At 45.7% G+C, this 23,806-nt stretch overlaps 1 protein-coding gene across 1 annotated transcript; it reads right to left on the bottom strand.

Annotated features, from left to right (window-relative positions):
* Positions 1-1,864: 1,864 nt before the first annotated feature.
* On the bottom strand, positions 1,865-6,696 carry PRF1 (perforin 1). Its single transcript, XM_069460521.1, has 3 exons — positions 6,652-6,696; positions 4,763-5,305; positions 1,865-3,400 (listed from the first exon to the last, which is right to left on the bottom strand). The coding sequence occupies exons 2-3, from the start codon at positions 5,299-5,301 to the stop codon at positions 2,272-2,274; spliced, it is 1,668 nt and encodes a 555-aa protein (XP_069316622.1). The 5' UTR covers positions 5,302-5,305; positions 6,652-6,696; the 3' UTR covers positions 1,865-2,271.
* Positions 6,697-23,806: the final 17,110 nt, after the last annotated feature.

Genomic DNA, 23,806 nt, shown 5'->3' with positions numbered 1-23,806 from the left:
AAGAGGGAGACAAGCAGAGGCTTCCTGGACGGGAGCAGTGACAACAGGGACACGGAGGGGAGCAGATGCCCTGATGTCTGCTCTCTGCCTCTCCAATCTCCTGCCCACCGACGGTGCTCAGACAGCTCAGCACTCCCTTCCTCTCACCGGGCCGGCTCGGGGGGAGCCAGGTGGGGACAAGACCTGGAGGGCAAAGGGCACAGTGCATCTGGCACAGTGGGGAATGTCCCAAACAAGCGTCACAATGTCCAGGTGGCGTGGAAATGAAAATGTCTTGTTGGGTCTTGGGTTAGGGCTGGGGGTCCGTGGTAGCTGCCCGTCAGCAACAGGGGTCAAACTCTTTCTGCTCAGTCTTTTCTCTGAAGAGCCCTCCTTTCCCAGCCCCGCCGGCCCCTCCAAAGCTGCGCTCGGAGTGGAGTGCCCAGGACGCAGAGACCCGGCTCTTTCTGCCACTGACTTCTGTGACCACATTAAATCCCTTCCTCCCCGTGGGTCTCGCCTTCCCTATATGTAGAACCAGATGACCTTTTAGGGTTAACCAGATGACCTTTTAGGATCCCTTTGGGAGCACTAGAAAGGCACACGGCCTCCTTCAAAACAATCCCGAGAAGGAGTAAAACAAAGATTGTCCTTTTGGAGAAACTGAGGCTCGGGAGCAGAGGGACTTGCTGGAGGTCACTGACGGCATGGGCACTCGACCAAGACTCCCAACCTTTGTCAGGCCTGTCCCTGAGCCTGCGCCCTGCCCTGTGGACCTGCCTTCCCGGAGGGCACTGCCCACCCCCACGTTTGTTCCCAATCAGTGCAGCAGCCAGCGGGTGTCAAGATGTCTCTGGTGCTGGCGTTCGAGTATGTCACTGTGAGCAGACACATGGAAGAACAGTGATTTCAACCAGGCTTCTAGAGCTTGCTAATCCCTCCTGCGCCATCTGGGGATTTGGGGTCAGTGTAATGTCACTGCTTGGCTTTGGGGCCTGGGGGTCCTGCACAAACCTCAAGGAGCTTAATTGATAGGGAGTTTCTAAGTGAGTTAGGGGGGCTGTGCCGGCTGCTCTGAGCCCTCTGACACTGGCCCCGCAGAGCCAAGGCCAGCCACGTCTGGGAAGCTGCCCTGACTCTTGTCGTCCACTCTGTGGGCCTGTGTCCCAGCACATGAGACAAAGACCACTTCATTGTATGCTGGAACCCACGACTCTGGGGCCTACTACATCCAAGGCCTGGGAGGCCCACAAAGACCACGTTGTTGGAACCAACGCCCTTTTCCCTTGAATTGTGAGACACAGGAGAGCTTTTCAGCCTGCGCAAATGCGTTTTGTTGAAAGTATAGTTTTCAAAACTGATAGCCTAGATCAGTTATGGCCCACATACATGTTCTCCTTTACTGAGTTTGCCCACAAAGGTTTATTTTCACAAAGTGAAATATTAACTGCCACTGCTAGAAGTCAGAGTGGGGTGTCTGGTTATTTTAAAACACGAGAAGACCTGGCAGCGCTGGGCTCCCGTTCCTGCATGGAACGTTCGTCTGGACGGAGCTGCAGCCTCCCGTTAGAGAAGACGGGTGCCTGCAGTTCCCTCTTGCCCTTCAGCTGGGAGCGAATGTGCATCACCGTTTATCACCAAGTCTGTGCTGCTGTTTCTTGAGTCAGAGAGTCATGAGGAAAGTAAAATATTTTCAGTCCCCCATTTCCAGCAAAAGTGGAAAAGCAGTTTCTTTACCTTGCCTGCCTGCCTGCCTGTTTTCCGTGGGTTGCTAATGTGGAAGTTTATCTCGAGGGTGTGTGTGGTCCCCGTCCTCGCCTCTGCCACACCACCACTGTCATGGACACCATCACATCATATTTATTGGCCCCCTGTCAACCTGGGACACAGCGAGACAGTACAGGACAGCCTTTGATTTGTCTGAGTGGCAAAGTGCAGTGGGCAGAGAAGACAGCAAACAGAGCAACTGGGGCTGCAGGGGCTCCCCAGAAAGGGCTCAAGGGGGGTCTGAAGAGAGGGGCACTGGGCAGCCTGGTGGGAACGGCGGCCTCTGCCCAGCTCCTGGCCGAAGCTGTGGCTGTGAGGCAGAGACTGAGGACTTGGGGACACTGGAGGGCTAAGGCAGGCTGGTCAGGGAGACTTAGGGTTGGTCGCTAAATTCAGCCACTTGCAGTGCAAAACAGTCTGAGCCTCAGTTTTCCATCTGTCTAATGGGAATAGGAAGACTGGCCCGGCTCCCCTGGGAGAACCTGTTCAGTCCAAGCATACAGGTCCCCTCAAAGCTCACCGTTCTCACCACACGGCCCCACTCCGGTTTCCTGGAGGCTCTGCCAGAAGCCCTTGCGGGGCGTACTCCAGGCAGGTTCCCCCTGCCAAATGGGGCAAGCACCTGGCATGGTAGCGGAATTGCAGCTGACCGTGGTTCAGGTTGCATTTCACCATGTGGGAACCAGACTTTGGAGTTTGGTCACAGGTACCAAGGAGGTCATCGTCCCAGCCACTGTCTGCATCCCAGACCTGCACCCTCAGGGGCCCCCCTGTGGCCAGAAGCACGTCCCCAAGGTCCAGCCTTGTTGTCCAGTGAGGGTTGTTATTGTTCCACACGATGTCCGTCCTCCACTCCTGGCCACCAAAGAAGACCTTTACGTAGGCGTCAGTAGCGGTGATCTGGTCACCCCACAGATTCCATGCTTGGATTTGAAACACCTCCAGCTGGGCCAGGCCCCTCTGCCGCGGACAGCAGTCCCGAGTGGTGACCGTCGAGCTGGGGCACACGCACTGGCACGGGTCGTGGGGGCTCTTCTGCTGCCCTGGGGGGCACGGCCGGCTGCAGTCCCTCCAGCGTGCCCTGTCGGTCAGGTACTTGCTCACGGCCCGCCTCAGCGCCTCCCGCCGCGGGTCCCGGCTCTCCAGGAGCAAATGCAGCGGCTCCAGCGTGTAGTCCACCAGGCCGGGGCTGCCGGCCAGCGAGGCCACCCAGGCTGAGAACTGCTCGGGCCCAGCCTGGTTCCCGAACAGCAGGTCGTGCAGGGAGGCGTGGTGGCCGCCGACCACTTCGGAGTGGCGCTCCCGGTAGGACTGGTGGAAGGAGGCCGTCATCTTGTGCTGCTGCTTCTTCTCCTCACAGGCTTTGGATTCAGCCGAGGAGCTGGCGTGGCTGCCTATGCTGACCTGGGCCTCGATGTTCAGGCAGTCCTCCACCTCGTTGGCCGTGAGCCCCTCCAGGGCCAGCTCGCAGGTGCGCAGGGCGGTGATGGCCGAGATGCGGCCGCCCAGCTCCACGGCCCGGATGAAGTGGGTGCCGTAGTTGGAGATGAGCCTGAGGTAGCTGGGCTCGGTGGAGGCATTGAAGTAGGGGGGCAGGTCCCTGAGGGCCCTCTTGAAATCGCGATGGAGGGGGGGCTTGTGCACCAGGTGGAAACTGAGGAGAGAGGAAAATGTCAGGTGGGCCCAGTGGAGGGTAGTATCTTCCCCATTCAATAACTTCAAGATCACAAGTAAGCAGGCAAAGCTATTAATAAAACTTGAGGCCGGGCGCGGTGGCTCACGCCTGTAATCCTAGCACTCTGGGAGGCCGAGGCGGGTGGATGGCTTGAGATCAGGAGTTCAAGACCAGCCTGAGCAAGAGTGAGACCCCGTCTCTACTAAAAATAGAAAGAAATGATCTGGCCAACTAAAAATATATATAGAAAAAATTAGCCGGGCATGGTGGTGCATGCCTGTAGTCCCAGCTACTCGGGAGGCTGAGGCAGGAGGATTGCTTAAGCCCAGGAGTTTGAGGTTGCTGTGAGCTAGGCTGACGCCACAGCACTCTAGCCTGGGCAACAGAGTGAGACTCTGTCTCAGTAAATAAATAAATAAATAAATAAAACTTGAACCCAGGGGCCTGGCTCCAAAGCTTGCTCTGGGGCATGGAGCTGTCAGGGAAGCCTACTCTGTCCTTCCTCAGTGACCTAGATATGGTATAAGTATTTTCTCTTTCCTTGACAAAATAAAGTTTTTTCTTTTCTTTTTATTTTCTTGTTATAAAAGCAATGATATTGCACTGATGGTATTCATTGAACTTTGGAACCTAGTCACGTGGTCTTCGTCCGTCTGTCCCCCTGCATTGAGCCCTGTGTGCCTGGGCTGCTGACAATTTGGGCCACACAGGCAGGAGGTGCCCTGCCTCGTTGTGGACAAAATGTGGCCTCCAGGTCTGAGAAATCAGAGCAGGTGACTTGGTGTTGGACCATGCACGCCATGCACTTCTTAGGTGTGGGCCCAGGTCCCAGACCGCCCGCTCCCAGGCAGCCGGGGTGGCGGCTGCCGTAGCTCAGCAGTGTAAGACCTGGCACAAGGCAGATGTGCGTGTTGGTTGAATGGATGAATGGGGCCCAGAGAGCAAATGGGAGGTGCTCAAGGTAGCACAGCAATGAGAAGGCAGGACCCAGCCAGGTCTCCTGCCCCTGTCCCCATCCAGGAAGGACCCCATGGAAGGTTGGCAGTGCCCAGGAAAGAGGAGGCTCGGTGCTCACCAGACCTAAATGGCACCACGCTGGGGTGCTCAGACATGGCCTTGCTTCCCCTCCACCTGGTCTCTCACTGGACACTTCCAGATTTGAGACCTCTTGGATGGGAGGAGGACACAGCGCTGAGTCACCTGAAGTCTGAAAACCAGGAGTGCGGTTTCCTCCTGGTACAAGCAGCCTCCAAGTCCCACCCTGGCATTGCAGGGCTCCCAGACCACCTGGAGTTTCCCACGCGGTTTTCAAGCCCTCCGCCACCTACCCTCAGCTCTCACCTGTAGAAACGACACTCCACCGAGTCAGTGCTGAAGCTGTACTGGTCCTGGTGGGTCTTCTGGGCCGCGAAGTTGGCTGCCTGGGAGTGTGAGCCGGCCACAGACACGTGCACGTTGCTGCTGGGGTGGGGAGTCACGTCCAGCCCGACCTTCCAGTCGTTGCGGATGGTACCGGCCGCCTCCCGAGCCACGGCTTCAGTGGAGCTGGCTTTGGCTTTGGCCACGCGGCGCTGGCAGCCAGAGCCCTGGGCATGCCAGTTGGTGACTGCCAGGGGCAGGCGCTGGAGTGCGTCTGGCTCTAGGGCGTTTTCACAGAGGGTGCAGGTGCCATCGGGCCGCAGAAACCTACGTGTGTCCACCGGGAAGGAGCCAGAGCGGCGGAGGCTGGTCACATCCACACCCTCCCCGGCCAGCCACGAACCGGGCACGAACTTGTACTTGCGCTTGCACTCCGAGCGTGCGGCCGTGTGGCAGGGGGCAGGGGCTGGCGGGGGCAACAGCAGCAGGAGGATGCCCAGGAGGAGGAGGCGGGTGGCCATGGAGCTGCAGAGACAGGGGGCGTTTGGGCTCTGGGAAGCTGGGGGCAGACGGATGGAGGGTGGCTTGTCCTCTGCTCCGCAACTGTGGGTCATCGGGGCACATGGAGGGGAGGGGTTGGGATTTCTCTTAAGTCATTGAATGTCAGAGCTGGAATGTCCCTGCCAGGCCTGGTCCACCCCCTCCCCATTGTACAAATGGACCCAGAGAGGGGAAGTGCCTTTCCCAGGGACACACAGCCGAGAGGAGCCCCTTGCTAGAATTTTACTCTCGGAGGCTGAATGGGGATCTAGATCGATGGTTCCGTCCCCAGGAGACAACTGCAGCTGGTGGGAGGGGGCTCTGGCCACAGAGGGGACAGAGTAGCCGCAGCAGGTTTGGGGAGGGACCTGGGGAAGCCTGGATTCTGAAGAAGTGTCGTGTTTGGCCCCAGACAGGCCACCCTTCTCCCACCCCGTCTCTTACACTGTCTCTGTCTCTACCTTCATCTCTAAAGCCCGTAACAGACTTGGAAAAGAAATGAGGGTGTGCATCTCCCCTGTTCTCCCCATTTTCCCTTAGGGAAGAACATTGGCCGGAATTCTGGAATAAAAGCTGCTGATACGGCCACACCCCCAATTCTGTGTGTGTGGAGGGGCTTGAGGTTTGTGTTCAGATGCCCTCCTGACACCCCTCTCCTCTCTGATACTCCCTACAGAGCTCGGTGTCCTGCTGGCAGTGACAGGGACCCTCCCACCTCATGCCTGCTATTGGGCAACGATTGGATAGAAGGTTCTTCACCTTCTCAAGTCCAGATGGCCCAGGGGAGGCCCCAGGCCATGCTATGATCCCGCATCTCCTCTCTGTCCCCACGTGAACAGGTCTTTCCCCTTGGGCGCCTGCTGGGGACAGCAGCTCTTGAGACAAGGGGGTGTGGAGAGCAGGAGCCCCCCGGGGAACCCCCGGGCCCTGCCAGCGGAGCGGCTGGAAGGGTGGAAGTCCAGGCAGCATGGCTGGCCCCAGGGAGGTAAACAGGTGAACAGGGATCTTCAGACGCCCTCGCTCTTCCCTCCTGGGAGGCCAGCCTTGATCCAGGGACTCTCTCTGTCCTACCCTCCTCGCGTTCTCTCCCAGAAAGCCTGTTCACAGACGCTTTAGCTGTCGGCACTTGCAGGGGCCTTAGACCCTGTGTGCACCAGCCTCTTCTTTTTGTATGTGACGACACTGAGACCGAGAAAGGCCATAGGCTGCCCAGCGAGTTAGTGGCTGGGCATAGTCTGCGTGCGCCCCAGGTGTCTTCCTGCTCCTTCGGGCCCTCCCTGTGAGGGGCAGTCCTCCCTGCTCCCACCCAGGGGCCCCGGCTCCCTCCCTACCTGGCGTCCGTGTGGAGAAGCTGCTGCTCAGATGTCCTCTCCCCACCACGGAGGCTCCCGGAATGGTGGTGTCGGCCCCTCAGGCAGGCCCACCTCACAGATCATCACCCGGCCACGGCTCACGTCATTTCTGCTTCCTGCCCTGCCCCCAGCTGTGGTCACAGGTCCCCTGAACTGTCCCCCTCCCACCTGCACCCACCCTGTCATCACCTCTCATCCGGGGGCCTGCCGACAGCCCACAGGAAGCAGGCAGCGGGCCGGAGGCTCATCTGCCTGGCAGCGCTGCTGGGCGGGGCCGGGGCCAACAGACGGAGCAGTGCAGGCCCTGAGGACCTGGAGGCTCAGCTCTGTGGGGACGGACCGGCCAGCAGGGGCAACCCCCTGCTTCCGACAGACAGCACTGCGCGTGTGAGATGTAAGAGGCAGGCCAGAGGACGCGCGGGGAGTGTGGGCCGGGGCGCCAGCCCGCCTGGGCTTGGGCCAGGTTATGCACCAGCCGTGAGGCCTGGCAAGGTCCTTTAGCCTCTCTGTGCCTCAGTTTCCTCATTGAAAAAGGTGGGTGATAACCATGTAGACTGCAGAAGTGGTTGTGCAGAGGAGTGAGTCAACACGTGTAGAGTGCTCCAACTGTGCCTGGCCCTCGGTGAGTGTCAGTGCCTGTGACCGGTCCCTCCTCCCCAAGCAGGCTCCAATAGCGCTGCCCACCTCCTGCCCAGCCCAGGCTCTGGACCCCAAACATGTGCCCTGGACAGGGTTTCCTGCTCCCCACTCTTCGAGGAGAGACAGTGGCCCCCACGCTGGCCCCCCGCCCTGGCCTGCGGTTGCAGGTGCTGGTGGGAGAGATCGGGTGGGGACACAGGCCCGGGTCTCCCTCACCCTTTGCCTTGGCTGAGGTCAGGGTGGGGGCAAGTTTCCATGGGTGGAGTGACTCACAGGGCTACTTCTGGGGGGAAAAATCACACTGGTTCTGAGGTGGGGTCACCGGCGGACCTGTTCTCAGGACTTCTGACTGTGTGTTGACAGAAACCACACCCACGTGTGACACCATGTGTCAGGGTCACATCTCAAGCCTCATCCCCTGGGCTGTGCCCCTCCTGCGTCTCTGCTGTTACGGGAACGGCCTTGCGCTGCCTTCTCGGAAGCTGTCCCCTCTCCTCTCCTCAGCTGTCCCCTCCTCCCCCACACGGAGCAGCCTCCTGACCCCTCCGGCTCTGCCTGGCTTGGGCGCCGAGGCTGTGAGGAGCTCAGCTTCTGGCCATGCTGGCAAGGCCGGTGTGAGGGACACGGAAGCCCCGCGAGAAATCTGTAGGAAAAGGGAGGCGAGGTTCTAATCCCAGCTTCACCGGAAACGTGCCGCTGTGTGGCTCTTGGAGTAGAGACTTAACCCCTTTCTGGGCCTCAGTTTCCTCATCTGTAAAATCAAAGGGAGGACTTGGAGATTCTAAAAATCCATCTAATGATGACATGTGCTTGTAGTGGGTTTTGAGTGGCTCACGAAGTGGCTAATGTCCAAGAGATGCTAGTGGTTGTTGCGGGGGCTGGGGTGGGGCTCCCTCAAAGAGCTGTGATGGCATCAAGGAGTAAACTGGTTCCGACTTGTGTACTGACGACAGTCGTCCTGGCCGGTGGAAACTTGGCACTTGAAATGTGCATTCAACATAGTTTGTCCTCGGAGACACGAGTTTCAACAAATGCACAATTTGTTCAGTTGCCAGACACCATCTATATGGTTTTTCTATTAACAGGTTTATTGAGATGTAATTGACATGCCTTATAATTCACCCATTTAAAGCCTGTGATTCAATGGTTTTTAGTATATTCACAAGAATTGTACACCCATCACCACAATCAATTTTAAAACATCTTCATCACTCCCAGAAAAGAAACCATGTACACACTGGCAGTCACTTCTCATTTCTCCACAACACTAACCGGCTTTATGTCTCTCTAGGTTTTCCTGCTTTGGACACTTCATATAAATGGGGTCATACAATATGTGGCCTTTTGTGTCTGGCTTATTTCATTTAACACAATGTTTGCAAGGGTTATCATTTTGTAGCAGGTATTAGTACTTTACTAATATTTGATTGTATGGACATTGTTTCCACTTTTTGGCTATTACGAATAATGCTATTAAGACCATGTGTATACATGTTTTTGTGTGGACATATATTTCTATTTCTCTTGGATCCATACGTAGGAGTGAAATTGCTGGATCCTGGGGTAACTCTAGGTTTAACTTTTTGAGGAACTGCCTGTTTTCCAAAGCGGCTGCACCATTTTACATTCCCACCAGCGATGTGTGGGGGTTCTGATTTCTCCACGTCATTGCCAAAGCTTTTTATTATCTGTCTTTTTGGTTATAGCCATTGGAGTGGGTACGAAGTGGTATTGCATTGTGGTTTTGATTTGTATTTCCCCAATAGCTAATGAAGTTGAGCATCTTTTCATGTGCTTATTTGCCATTTGTGTATCTTCTTAGGAGAAATGTCTATTCAAATCCTTTTCCCCTTTTTTGAACTGGGTTATTTGTCTTCATTGTTGAATTGTATCAATAATAGTTCTTTCTATATTTTGTATTCTAGACCCTTATCGTATATAGGGTTTGCAAATATTTTCTCCTATTCCTTGAGTTGTCTTTTCATTTTCTGGATGGTACACTTTAAAGTACAAAAATTTTTACTTTTGAAGAAGTTCAATTTATCTGTTTTTTTCTTTTGTGGCTTATACTTTTAATGTCATATCTAAGAACTCTCTGCCTAACCCAATGTTATGTAGATTTACTCCTATGTTTTCTTCTAAGAGTTTTATAATTTTAGCTCTTCCATTTAGGTCTATGATACATTTGGAGGTAATTTTTGTGTGTAGAAAGAGGTCTAACTTCATTCTTTTGCATGTGGATATCCTATATAATTTTGGTAACTATTTTTAGGTTTCAAAATATCTACTCTTGACAGAAAAGCTCTGTAGGTAACTGTTATCTTTGAATGTTTATGTCCCCCCAAAATTCATGTTGAAACTGAATCCTCAATGCAATAGTATTAAGAGGGGGGTGTTTGGGAGGTGGTTAGGTCATGAAGACTCCACCCTCATGAATGGCATCAGTGCCCTTACAGAAGGGCTTCAGGGAGACTGTTAGTTCCTTTTTTCCCTGCCCTACTTCTATCATGTGACGATGAAGCAAGAGGCACCATCTGTGGAGCAGAGAGCAGCCCTCGCCGGACACCAAATCTGATGGTGCCTTGATCTGGGACTTCCCAGCCTCCAGAACTGTGATAAATAAATTTCTACTGTTTATAGATTACCCAGTCTAAGGTATTTTGTTACAGCAGTAAGAATAGACTAAGACAGATTGGTACCCATGAGTGGTGTGCTGCTATCACAAATACTTAAAAATGTAGAACCAGTTTCGGAACTGGGTAACGGGTAGAGGCTGAAAGAGTTTGGAAGTATGTGCTGAAAAAAGCGTGTATTGCTGTGAGTGGTCTACAAAGGGTTTTTCTAGTGAGAGTCCAGAAGAGGAGAGCTGTAGAGAGAGCTTCAATCAGAGGTTATTTAAGTAGCTGTGAGCAGAACATTGGTAGAAATATTGAGACCAGAAATATGGAGGCAGAAAAATAAAGGCCGTCCTGATGAGATCTTAGATGGAAATGAGAAACATTTTTTTGGAAAGTGGAGGAAAGGTGATCCTTGTTATAAAATGCCAAGAACTTGGCTGAATTGTGTTGTGTACTGGTGTTTGTGGAAGAGAGAACTTAAAAGAAATGAAATAATGTATTTGGTGGAAAAAATCTCTAAGCAAAGTGTAGAGGATGCAGCATGGCTCTTCTTGACTGCTTGTAGCAAAATGTAAGAAGAGAGAAACAAATTAAGGATGGAATTTATGATTAAAAGGGAAACAGAACTGAAAGAGTTGGAAAATTCTCAGCCTGGCCAGGTTGTAAAGAACGTGTTCAGGAGAGAACACCAAGGGCGTGGCCAAGCCAATGTTTGATGAGGAGAAAAGTATGGCGAGAAGAAAGCCAGAAGCCATTGTCTTCATCGAGACAATGGAAAAAGGACCCCCAAAGCATTTTAGAGATCTTCAAGGCTGCCATTCCCATCACGGGCCCAGAGTGCCAGGGCCTTGAGGGCACAGTGATTTCAAGGCAGGGGCCCAGGGTGCCTGCGGGATCTCAGGGTTTGCTGGCTAGGGCTGCTTCAAGTTTCCGTTCCCTGCATTCTGCCACAGTGTGGGGGATGGGCCTAGAAGAAAGGATGGATGGATGGAAAGAATGTGAGCAGAGTGAATGAAGGGCCAGGCAAAAACGCCTGCCCAAAGCTGCTTGTTTGATGTGTGCAAAGGTCAGCTGAAAACAACTAACATGTACGGCCGTCCTTACAGAAGTTAGCAAACGGCCCAGACATTTGTCCTTCAGCTAAGTTCTTTGTTCTGAGAGTTATTAGCTGACATCTGCACATCTTGCTCCTTATCTACAAAAAGTTATGCTTGCTTAAGAGTCCATCCATATCCTTGTTTAGTCCCCGACTTCTTACAAATATCCTTGGTAATAAATACAAGAAAGACCTCAGCTGAGGAGGCCATTTTTTCCTGCAGACTTTGGTCTCTCCCCTTCTCTCCAAACACTGTGTGTTTCGAGTAATCATTCCTTCGCTACTGAGCACTGGAGTGAAAAGCTGCCACTACAACACAGAGCTCCTCAACCGCCCCAGGTGTGGCTCAGTGGGCCCAGGTGCTGTATGGTCTGCCATCGCCACCCCTCTGGAGGGCATAGGCTGTAAACCTCAGTGGCATCCACGTGGTGCTTACTCTCCCAGTGTGCAGCATGCACAAGCTACGGGTGCATGGCAGCCTCCACCTAGCTTTCAAAGGATGTCCTGGAGAGCCTTGGGGCCCAGCAGAGAATTGCCACAGTGGTGGGACCACTGCAGAGAGCTCTGACTAGGGCAATGCCCAGTAGAGTCATTAGGGCATGGCCACCCTGGAGACTCCAGACTGGTAGAGCCTCCAGCATGTAATTCCAGCCTGGGAGAGATGCAGGGACTGGGCTCCAATGCATGAGAGCTGCCGCATGGGCTGCGTCCGGCAAAGCCACGGGGGATGGGGCTGCCTGGAGCATCGGGGACCCAACTCCACTCCAGTGTGTTCAGAAGGCAGGACATAGAGTCGACGAAGATTATTCTCAAGTCTCAAGACTTAATGTTGTTTGCCCTGTTGGGTCTTGTACATGGTCAGGACCTGTTACTCATTTCTTCTTTCCTGTTGCTCCCTTTTGGAATGGGAATGTTTGTCCTATGCTGGTCCCACCATTGTATTTGGGAAGCACATAAGTGTTTTAATTTCACACGCTCACAGCTGTAGAGCTTTTGCCTCAGGATACCTTAAGTCTCACCTATATCTGACTTAGATATTTAGATGAGACTTAGACTGGACTTAGGCTTTAAAGTTGATGCTGGAATGAGTTAAGACTTTTGGGGTTATTGGGATGGAATGAATGTATTTTGTGAGAAGGATATGAATTTGGGGGCGGGGGTCCAGGGGCAGAATGCTGTGGTTTAAATATTTGTGTCTCTTCAAAATTCATGTTGAAACTTTGTCCCTAATGCAATAGCATTAAGAGGTGGGGGCCTACAGGGGGTGAACGGGATTAGTGCCCCTATAAAAGGGCTTGAGGGAATCTGTTAGCAACTCCCTTGCCCTTCCACCCTTCTGCCATATGAAGACACAGCAACAAGGTGCCATGTATGGAGTAGAGAGTGAGCCTTCACCAGACACCAGATCTGCTAGTGCCTTGATCATGGACTTCCCAGCCTCCAGACTGTGAGAAATAAATTCCTGTTCTTTATAAACCACCCAGTCTCAGGTATTTTGTTATAGCAGCAGGAACAGACTAAGACAATACTCTACATAGAAGGCATGAGGGAGATAGATCCTGACTGCATCACTTACACAACTGTACCTACTACGTGAACTACAGCCATAACTTTAACAAAACAAGTGTTGAGGTGGTAATTATCGTACATATGTTAAAGATCCAAAATACTGTCATGCTGCTGTTTTCTTCATCCTGTGATAATTCTTTGGTCCCTTATCTTTACAGGGTTGTGAAACTTTGAGGTTCTTCTCCCTCACCCCTCATACGTGTTACCCACAGTTCTGTTGTTCTACCCTTATTCTCACAAAGTGAGTTGAGTTTTTTCTCTTTTTCCATTCTGTGGAAGAGTTTGTGGAAGGTCGGCACTCTTTTTGTAGTTGGGTAGATTTTTAATTACCGAGTCTGTGTCAATAGTTATTGCTCTATTCAGCTTTTCTGTCTTGTTTATTTTCTGTTATCCGTTTTGGCAACTTACAGTCTAGGAAATCTCACTCTGTCTAAAATTTTGCACTTGTGGGCATGAAGTTGTTTACAATGTTCTTTCTTTCTTTAAAATGTCTTCCTGAATTGGTGGTGATGCTTATTTTTGATCATTTTTTTATGGCTTTTCTTTTTTTTCTAGATCACTCTTGATAAAGAATTTTACATATTATATTAATTTTTTCAAAGAACTTGCTTTTGGCTTTATTGATTCTCTCTATTGTACCATTATTTTCCATTTTATTGATTTCACTTTAATCTTTTTATTTCCTTCCTTTTCCCTCTATTCATGGGGCTTCTTCTGTTGTTCTTTTCCTAACTTCTTTTTTTTTCTTTAAAAAACAACTTTATTGAGATATACTTCATATACCATTCAATTTATCCATTTAAATTGTACAATTAAATGGCTTTTAGTGTATTCATAGGGCTGTGCAACCATCATCGTAATCAAATTTAGAACATTTTCATCTCCCCAGAAAGAAACTTCGTGCTCCTCAGCCATCAGGTTCTAATCTTTTCTTGAATGAAACTCTTAGCTCGCTAATTTCAGTCTTTCTTGCTTAAGGAAGCATTTAAGCCTCTGCGTTTCTCTCTAGCAATCTTTTAAACTGCCTCTTTAAAGTTTTGGTGTTTTTTTTTTATTATTATTGCCTAGTTTTAAAATATTTTCTAAATTTCCTTATGATTTCTTCTTTGGCCTGTGAGTTATTTAAAGGTGTGCTTTTAAAATTTTGAAGCATGTAGGGTTTTAAACACTGTCCTTGGTTATGGATTTCTAACAGAGCTGCATTGTACGCAGGGCATGTTTTCTATATGACACCCATTCCTTTTTTTTTTTTTTTTTTGAGACAGAGTCTTGCTTTGTTGCCCGGGCTAGAGTGAGTGCCGTGGCATCAGCCTAGCTCACAGCAACCTCAAACTCCTGGGCTCAAGCGATCCTACCGCCTCAGTCTCCTGAGTAGCTGGGACTACAGGCATGCGCCACCATGCCCGGCTAATTTTTTCTATATATATTTTAGTTGGCCAGATAATTTCTTTCTATTTTTTTTTTTAATAGAGACAGGGTCTTGCTCTTGCTCAGGCTGGACACCCATTCCTTGATGTTTGTTGAAACTTTCTCCACAGTCTACTAAATGTTCAGTTTTTGTAAATGCTCCTGTGCGTTTGAGAAGAATATGTATTTGCTAATTTTTGGATGCAGAGTTCTATGTTCAAATCTATGGTCTTTTGATTTGGTAATTACTGAGAGAATCATGTTAAAATCTCCCATAATGAAGGCAGATTGATTAATTTCTTCCTAAAGCTATAATTCTGTTAATTTTTGCTTTGTACATTTTGAGGTTGCTCCATTAAACATGTCTGGTATTGTTTAGTTTCCCTTGTGAATTGAACTCTTTATCATTACACAGTGATCTTTTTTTTTTTATCTCAATAATGCCTTTTGATAAAGTGTCCACTTTGTCTAATATTAATAGAGCTATTCCAACTTCCTTTTTTACTATTATTTTAAATTATGGTAAAACATACATAATATAAAGTTTACTACTTTAACCCTTTTTAAGTGTACCAGCTCTTTTTTGATTAGTACCCACCATGGAAATCTTTCTTACTTTCAAATCCCTGTGTTCTTAGGTTCCAGATGGGTTTCTATTAAACATAATCAGTTGGATTTTGTTTAGTCATCTAGCCTGAGTACCTGCTTGTACAGTAAGTCCATTTATATTTAGTGTGATCAATGTTCCAATAGTTCCTACCATAGTGTTTTATGTTTTTTTCATTGTCCTGCTTTTTCTATGTATCCTCCCTCCCTCCTTTCATGCTTTCTTTTTAGATTGAGGTTAAAAATTACATTCTTTTCTCTCTACTCATTTAGATCTTACACTCTCTACTTCTGATTTTTTAGCGGTTACCATAAAAATGCTAACATGCATTCTGAACAAAGTCTAAAGCAGTTTACTACCACTCTCCTTCTTAGGGATGCAAAGATCTTGGAAATGCTGTTAATTAAAATCATATTTCCTCATTCTGAAAGTTATGCCTTAGTTCTATCTTATTTTTTTCTCTGCTAAATTTGTTATTAGTACTATTTCTTGATACAATGTTTGCCTATATTTACTCATGTTTACCAATTTCTTTGCTCATAATTCTTTTATATCCTAACTTTCTTCGGGGATAATTTTCCTTTTTCCTAATGTGTACCCTTTAGAAGTGCTTTCGGGAAGTGTCTCTGGTAGCACATGCTCTCGGTTTCTGTTTGTCTAAAACATCTTTATTTTACCCCTGTTCTGAAATCATAATTTTAGCTGGTTGATACCCCTCAGCACTTCTGTTATGTTGCCCTGTTTCTGGCTTCCACTGTTGCTGTTGTTTAATTGTCGGTCCTTTATAGAGAATTCATCCTCTTTTTTTTTTTTGGTGGAGAAGGCGAGAGGGCTGCTTTTAAAGTCTTTTCAGTTCTGGTCTTCTGAAATTTTACTACACAGCATATATCTAGAGATGAATTTCTTTAAATTTATTCTGTTTGGGATTTGTGGTGCTTCCTGAATTTGAGGATTCACATCATTCAACAATGTGGAAAAAATCTTGGCTGTAATCACTTCATGTATTCCGTCTCCTTCATTCTATTTTTTGCCCTTTTGAATGCCAATTAGAAATATGATGGGCCTTTTCCCTCTCTCTTCCATGTCTGTTATACTCTTTTTCTTATTTTCTACTTCCTGTCTCTCTACACTGAATTGTCATTATTTTTCTCCGATTCTTTTCAATTCACTAATTCTTGCTTCAGATATCTCCAATCTACTGTTAATTCATCCTTTGAGTTTTACAATTAGGTAACACATTTACCAGAATGCAAAAATCAAAACAATATAAAAAGATACATAGTGAATAATTTCTCTCTGCCCCTTCCTCCATCTGTTACCCCTGCAGGTGCTACTATATCTTTCTATTTTTTTAGTTTTTTGATGTCCTCTCAGAGTTTGTTTTTTTCACACAAATATAAGCAAATACTATTATTGTTTTTCATTTTCTCCCCATCTCACACAAGAGGTAGTATATTACATATTTTGCTCTGTACTTTGATTTATTAAAAATACAGTTTGGAGATCTTACCTTCTCAGTACAGAGAGAGTTTCCTCATTCTTTTATTTTTTTCTGATTCTTGCACAGTATTTCATTGTATGGAGGAACCATAATTTATTGGACCAGCCTCCTATTGATGGACATTTGGATTGTTTATAATCTTTTGCTCTTACAAATAATGTTGCAATGAATAACTTTATATATAACTCATTTTGGACACCTACAGGCATATCTGTAGAATAAGTTCCCAGGAGTTGAATTACTGGGTCAGGACCTTATGCGTTTTCAATTTTGTATCTAAATTTACTATTAATAGCCTCCACAGGACGGGCACCAGCTTTCACCCTTACCAACAATGTGTGAATGGTCTATTTTCCTTTAGTCTTACCTATGGAGTGTATAGTCAAACTTTCAGATCTTTGTTCAGTTAATTTTTACTTTCAGTGATTTTTTAAAATTTATTAGCTGTTTCATTCTTTTTTCAAATTTTATAATTATGTTTTCTATTAAACATAAAAACACTAAAACAGTTTAAACATTAAAAAAAAGTATTCAAACATACTCATTTTGGATTTTACATCTAGTTATGCCAACATATAAAGCTTTTGGTACAGCTTGTTATTTTGTTATATTGGCTGAATCTTCCCTTCTGGTAGATTGTTTCCTTGAGTGTTTTACTTGTAATTTTAGATTGTGAGCTCATTCTTAGCTGCCCTTTACCTGTGGGAGTCCCGTCAAGCCTAGGTTGAGAACATTCCTCCAAAGTAGGTTTGCATTTGCTTCTGTGAAACACCTCCCAGTTTTACTAACTCAGACTTACTTATTTTTTGGCTTGGCAGGTTGTGACTCATGCAAACTGTATAAATTTGAACCTCAAATGTACGGGAAGGCAGACCCGTGTTCATGACGTTTAATGAGAGACTGTCCTTCCACTCAGATTTGAGACTGTAACAAGCAAGTTTCTTTCTTGACTCCCTTTCCTGGTAAAGAGATCCTTTTTATAGTCTGTCCTTTCATCAACATTATTAGCCCTTTAAATATTTATTGAGGTTTATGTGGTATGGTCTCAGCTTCCATTCCCCTACTTTCCAACCTTACAAGACTTTATTGCCTGTGATTCACGTGGTCATTATTACCTGAAGCTCTGGTTTTCCTGCCTGGCACGTGTCCTCAGGGCATCCATGGTTTTTTGTCTGCTTTATCCTCTAGTTCTTGTTTCTTCAGGTTTTTTTTTTTTTTCTCATTAGGATTTCTCTTCCTTTCTTTCAATTTCATTTATGCATTTTGATACATGTTATTATGTACATGCAATCCAGCCTTTCTAGGTATTTTGTAACAGGGAGCTTTTAAGGACAGCTATTCTATAATATTTGATCTTCATTCTTTCTTTAAGTATTTATTGATTGCCCATTCTATTCTTTCTATTTTATTTCAAAAGCCTCGAAGGACTGCGGTAAGTATAGCAACCACCAGTTAATTCACACTGTTAGATGAAGGGGAAGTTTTTTTCCTGTTTGTCTTAGAGATCTAAGCCCATGGTGGATGATAGCTCTGAATAGGTTTACGGTGGTTACAAATTCGTACCAACAGCATTTTCGTATGAGATTGACCCGACGTAGGCAACATGAAAAGGGCGTTTGTGACACCTCTGATTTGAGGTTCATTCTACCACATTAGTCTCTACTGGTTAATAAAACAAGAATGTAGAATACTAATGTAAGTCTTTTGGAAATGAGTAGTAGAAGGAGAATCTCCTGGTGCAGCGACTGAATATTTGCGTCCCCTCCCAAATCCGTACGCTGAAGTCCACCTCCAGTGTTACGGCACTGGGAGGTGGAGCCTTTGGAAGGTAATCAGGTCGTGGGGGTGGTAGTTAGCGCATAATCCCTTTGAATGGGATTAGTGCCTTCCTAGGAGAGGCCCCAGAGGGCCCCCTCACCCTCTTTCCACCACTGGAGGATACAATGAGGAGAGACTCACCAGGACCCAGCATGCTGGCACCCTGACCTCAGACTTCCAGCCTCCAGAACTGTGAGATAGAAACGTTTGTCCTTTCAAGCGGCCCAGTCTACGGTAGTTTTATTACAGCAGCCTGAACAGACGAAGAGACCTGCATTTGTTTTGGTTTTAATCAATGAAAGGAATGGCAATTGCTATAAGGGTACCTGACTGTAGCAATGTCCCAGGATTCAGCTGAACTAAAAGGAAACAAAAAGACATCAGGCTCCCCCTTCCCTCCTGTCTTTTCTGTATTTCCCCTCCGGGCTTTACGGCCTTCTTTCTTCTCTTCTTTCTATACCTCGCTCTTCACTTTCACCAGCGTGCCTCTGGGCCCCTCGTTTGCTTCAGGGATCCCATCACAGCGTATAAACTGGCAGCCCCAGCCTTCCCATGGGGTCCTGCGACCCTTCTGATTTCGTGTAGCGCAGACTTTACCGTTTACAAAAAGTTTTGTTTCTTTTTTGAGACAGGGTCTTTACGTTATTTCATCCACACCTAACAATGCTGTGACACAGGCAGAATGTTATCTCTAATTTTTTTAAAATAAAAAAAATGCTGAGACCCAGCAACAAGAAGTACTCGCCCAATGTCGCACAGCCAACAAGTGGCAGAGGAGGGACCAAGCCCAGGTTTTCTGGCTTGAGGCCGGGGCTCTCGGAGGAGCCCAGCTGTCTAGTAAACCCACATTCAAGAGAAATTCCAATGTCTGGAAAAATTGGATTTCTAACTCATCAACCAAGCTCCCAATTTTCTGAGATTTCTTTTAAAGAACAGTAGGTCTGAAACTTCTTGTGAGAGTGGTGCTCTCAGATTATATGGTGTAAGAATTTGGTGTGGGTTTTGTGAATACTTTGAAGGTCTGCCTACCATTTGGCCTGGCCAGCCAGCCACACTGGGCCACGGCTGGGAGTTTTCTGATGGATTACTAGTGGCCAAGGGCTTGTGAAAACAAAAATGTCTCACTGAGCTCAAAACTGAATGGAAAAAAAAAAAAAAAAAAAAAAAAAGAAGAAGCAGTTCTGAGTAAGAGCCTGACTAATGACTGCTTGGAAGAAATTGAGCAGTGTCTGAGACTTTTCCATCTGTCTTTCAGCTAAAAAAGTTTCTTCCTAAAACCCCATAGCCCCATGCATCTGACCAGCACAATGTACTGTGCACATTCATATATCATGTCGCTGGTTGATGGAGTCTTTATTTTTATTTATCTATAGACAGAGTCTTGCTCTGTTGCCCCGGGTATAGTATGATGGTGTGATCAAAGCTCACTGCAACCTCAAACTCCTGGGCACAACTGCACTCCAGCCCAGGCAACAGAGCGAGACCCTGTCTCAAAAAAATTTAAAAACTAAAAAAAAAAGGAAAGAAAGAAAGAAATGAGGAGCTATAGTGATCCAGAGAGGGGAGTGGTGGTTTTGGGTCACTGATGTCACCAGAATGAGATGCTCTGGAAGGACTGGCAGGTGGCATAGACTGTGCAGAGGTTTTCAGGGAGGAGTAAAGGCATGGAGGCGAGAAAGAGTGACTCACATTAGGGAAATGGCATGTATTTATGGGTAGGACCAGTGTGTAGGGATAAATGGGTGGGTATTAGTAATTCTAATTACTTTAAGTATCCCATATTTAACACTCATTGTCTTCCAGGCACCTTGTGAATTTATATTATCATCTAAATTAATCCTCCCAACAATCCATGATATCGTCCCATAAAATCTTGAAATTCACCAATTAAATATCCTTTCTAGGACAAAGTCCCACCTTGAGGCAAAATGGTTAGAGCAGATTATAAGCAGGATGGTAAAGAGGTCCAGATGAAAGTCGGGGAAGGTAACAGAGGAAGCAGTTCTCAGACCCTTCTGAAGCCACATTGTAAAAATATTTTTCAGAACAACAGAAGAGGGAGCCCTAGAGTCATGAATCTTGGCTAAGAAATCCTTACTCATCCTCCCAATAGAGGGGTAGAGGAAAATCTATCTCACTTAAACTTAAGCAACAGAAGGGGATTCCAGAAAAGAAACTAAGCCCCATTCAGAGTTCTAAGATTGAGACTAATTAGCATAATAACAGGTCATCAGGCAATAGTCTCTGGAAAGATATGCCTACAAAACAAATGAACATTTAAATTTAATATTTCAAAATGAGGATTTTTTTTGAGACAGTCTCACTCTGTTGCACCAGCTAGAATGCAGTGATGTCATCACAGCTCACAGCAACCTCGAACTCCTGGGCTCAAGTGATCCTCCTGCCTCAGCCTCCACAGTAGCTGGGACTACAGGTGTGCTACCATGCCTGGCTAATTTTTCTGTCTTTTGTAGTGATGGGGTCTTGCTCTTGCTCAGGCTGGTCTCAAACTCCTGGTCTTAAGTGATCCTCCTGCCTCAGCCTCTCAGAGTTGCCAGGATTATAGGCATGAGCCACTGTGGCTGGCCTGAAGAATTTTTCTTAAATGCCAGAATCTGTGAAACTAACATGTAAGTCAGGATCATAAACATTAAGAGATTATATAATTGGACGAAAGGAAGATTTCAAAGAGCTCACATAGAATTCAGTAAAGAAAAACCATTTTTGTTTTCTAAAAAAAAAAAAAAAAAAAACCATTTCAGAAATGAAAACAAACCAGAAGAATAAATAACATAAGTAAGGTCATAAGAGAAATAGAAGATGAAAGGAGAAAAAAATTTTTAAAAATCAAAAAATAAAACTTAAAAAAAATCAGTGGTGAAAAAAGGTATAAAAGTGATAGATATGGAAGACAGAGAAGATCCAACGTGTGCATAGCAGAGACCCTACAGAAGAAAACTAAAGCAATGGAGCAGAATAAATGCATAATCATCATGAAAGATGTTAACTTACCTCTCTATCTGTAACTGATAAAATAAGCAAATATAACAATAAAATTATTAAAGATACGAAAGATTTGAACAACACATTTATAAGCTTGACTCAACTGACATATATAGGACATTGCACCCCTGAACCAAAACAAACAGCAAAAACAAAAACTCCTTCTTTAAAGAACATTGAACATTTATCTAAGCTGGCCTTACACTGGGCCATAGAATAAGTCTCAAAAAATTTCAGTGGATTGAAAATTTATAGAGATTGTCCTATTACTCAATAGATTAAGCTAAAAATCAATAACAAGAACAAAAACCAAAAGAATCCCCAAATGGTTGGAAATTAACTGAAATCCTTCAAAATAACCCGTGAGTCAAACAATAAGTCAGAAGATACTTTTAACTGTATGATAGTAAAAATACAACATGCCAAAATATGTGGGATGCAACTAACATCCTTAGGACTTAATTACTTCTCAAAGGCTCCATCTTTTAATACCACATTAGGGATTAAGTTTCAATGCATGAATTTAGAAGAGGGGACACAGACACTCAGACCATAGCACCAATACTCATTGTCATCTGTCTTTTTGATTTCGGCCATCTTAGTGGGTGGCACTCATTGTGGTTTTGATTTGCATTTCCCTAGGGACTAATGTTGAACACCTTTTCATGTGCTTATTGCTCCTTTTGTATGTCTTCTCTGGAGAAATGTCTAGTCAAATACTTTGTCCATATTTTAATTATTTGTCTTTTTATAGTTGAGTTGTAAAAGGTCTTAATGTATTCTGCATACTAGACCCTTATCAGACATGATTTGCAAAAACTTTTCCCCATTCTGTGGGTTGCCTTTTCACTTTCTTGATAATGTCCTTAGAAGCACAAAAGTTCTTAATTTTGGTAAATTTCAATATATTTATTTTCTTTTCTTGCCTATGCTTTTGGTATCATATCTAAGAAACAATCGGCTGATTCATGGTTGTGAAGATTTGTGCCTATGTTTTCTTCTAAAAGTTTTGTAGTACAGTTGGCCCTTGAACAACATGGGTTTGAACTGTGTAGGTCCACTTATAGGTAGATTTTTTTTTCAATAAATATGCTGGAAAATGTTTTAGAGATTTATGATAGTTTCAAAAAACTAGAAGTACCCTAAGAATATTGAAAAAAATTAAGAAAAAGTTAGGTATGTCATAAATGCATAAAATACATATAGATACTAGTCTACTTTATCATTTACTATCATAAAACATACACAAATCTATTATAAAAAGTTAAAATTTATCAAAACATATGCACATAAACACAGACCATTCATGGCACCATTCACAATTGAGAGAAATGTAAACAAATGTTAAATATGCAGTATTAAATCACAACCGCATAAATACACCGTACCACTGTAATAATTTCATAGATACCTCCTATTGCTATTGTGGTGAGCTCAAGTGTTGCAAGTATCCGCTTAAAATGCCATGTGACACTAATCATCTCCATTTGAGCAGTTTGTCTCGCCAGTAAAATTGTGCATTACAGCAAAAAGTGCTCACTCCAGTTCTCATGTATTTTTCATCTTGTTTAGTACAATACCAGAAGTCTTGAATAACACCATGGGACTCATACCTTTGTACCACTAGTGATGCTGGAAGTCCTCCCAAGAAGCAGAGAAAAATCATGATATTGCAAGAAAATATTGAATTGCTTGACATATACCATAGATTGAAGCCTGCTGCTGCATTTGCTCATTTCAACATAAATGAATCCAGCATAAGAACTATTGTAAAAAAAAAAAAAAAGAAAAGAAAAGAAAATTCATGAAGCCATCATTGTAGCTACATCAGCAGGCATAAAAACCTTGCACTTTTTGTGAAATACCCTTTTATTTCATTTTGCAAATGCAGCTTTTTTTGTGGGTGCAGGATTGCTATAAGAATGGCATGCCTATAGACTGTAATATGATTCGAGAAAAAGCAAAGTCATTATATGACAACTTAAAGCAAAAGAAAGGTGCAGGATCTAAAGCTGGTAAATGTAATGCCTGCAAAGGATGATTTGATAATTTTAAAAAGAGGTATGGCTTAAAAAAATCTCAAGATAACAGGAGAAGCAGCTTCTGCTGACCAAGAAGCAACAGATAGGTTCTTGGAGCCATTTAGAAAATCATTGAGGAGAAATGATGTCTGCCCAAACAGGTTTTAATGAAGATGAAAGTGCCTTATTATGGAAAAATAAAATGCCACAAAGGACATTTATTAGTAAGGAAGAGATGTGAGCATCAGGATTTAAGGCCGGCAGTGATAGGCTAACTCCACCATTTGTGCAAATGCAGTTGGGTTTGTGATCGGGACTGCCCTCATCTATAAGGCTGCTAACGCCGTGCCTTGAAGGGAAATGATAAGCACCAGCTGCCAGTTGTACAAGAAGGCGGCTTGGACAATGGGAACACTTCTGGATTGGTTCCATTTATGCATTGTGCCTTAAGTTAGGAAATACCTTGCCAGTAAGGGAGTGCTTTTTAAAGTTCTTCTGATATTAGACAATGCCCCTGGCCACCCGGACCCCATGCGTTCAACACTAAAGGCATTGAAGTAATCTTCTTGCCCTCAACACGTCTCTAATTCAGCCTCTAGATCAGGGGGTCATAAGAACCTTTAAGGCTCATTACACACAGTGCTCTATGAAAACGATTATCAACGCTGGGGAAGAGAACCCCAGCTGAGAGAACATCCTGAAGGGCTGGAAGGGCTACCATTGACGATGTCATCCTTGTTATAGAAAAAGCCGCGAAAGTCATCAAGCCTGAAACAATAAATTCCTGCTAGAGAAAACTACGTCCAGATGTTGTGCATGACTTCATGGGATTTATAACAGAGACAGTCAAGGAAA

This window comes from Eulemur rufifrons, chromosome 28 (assembly GCF_041146395.1).
Source record: "Eulemur rufifrons isolate Redbay chromosome 28, OSU_ERuf_1, whole genome shotgun sequence".
NCBI classification, from domain to species: domain Eukaryota; kingdom Metazoa; phylum Chordata; class Mammalia; order Primates; family Lemuridae; genus Eulemur; species Eulemur rufifrons.
The sequence above is the reverse complement of the archived record's forward strand: the minus strand, read 5'-3'. Positions and strand labels throughout refer to the sequence as shown.

What these genes read in the sequence shown, in the direction of transcription:
- PRF1 (XM_069460521.1), bottom strand. Translation starts at nt 5,301, where the DNA reads ATGGCCACCCGCCTCCTCCTCCTGGGCATCCTCCTGCTGCTGTTGCCC. An exon ending in GTGGAGTGTCGTTTCTACAG is followed by an intron (nt 3,401 to 4,762) that starts GTGAGAGCTGAG and finishes CTCTCTCCTCAG; the next exon opens with TTTCCACCTGGTGCACAAGC.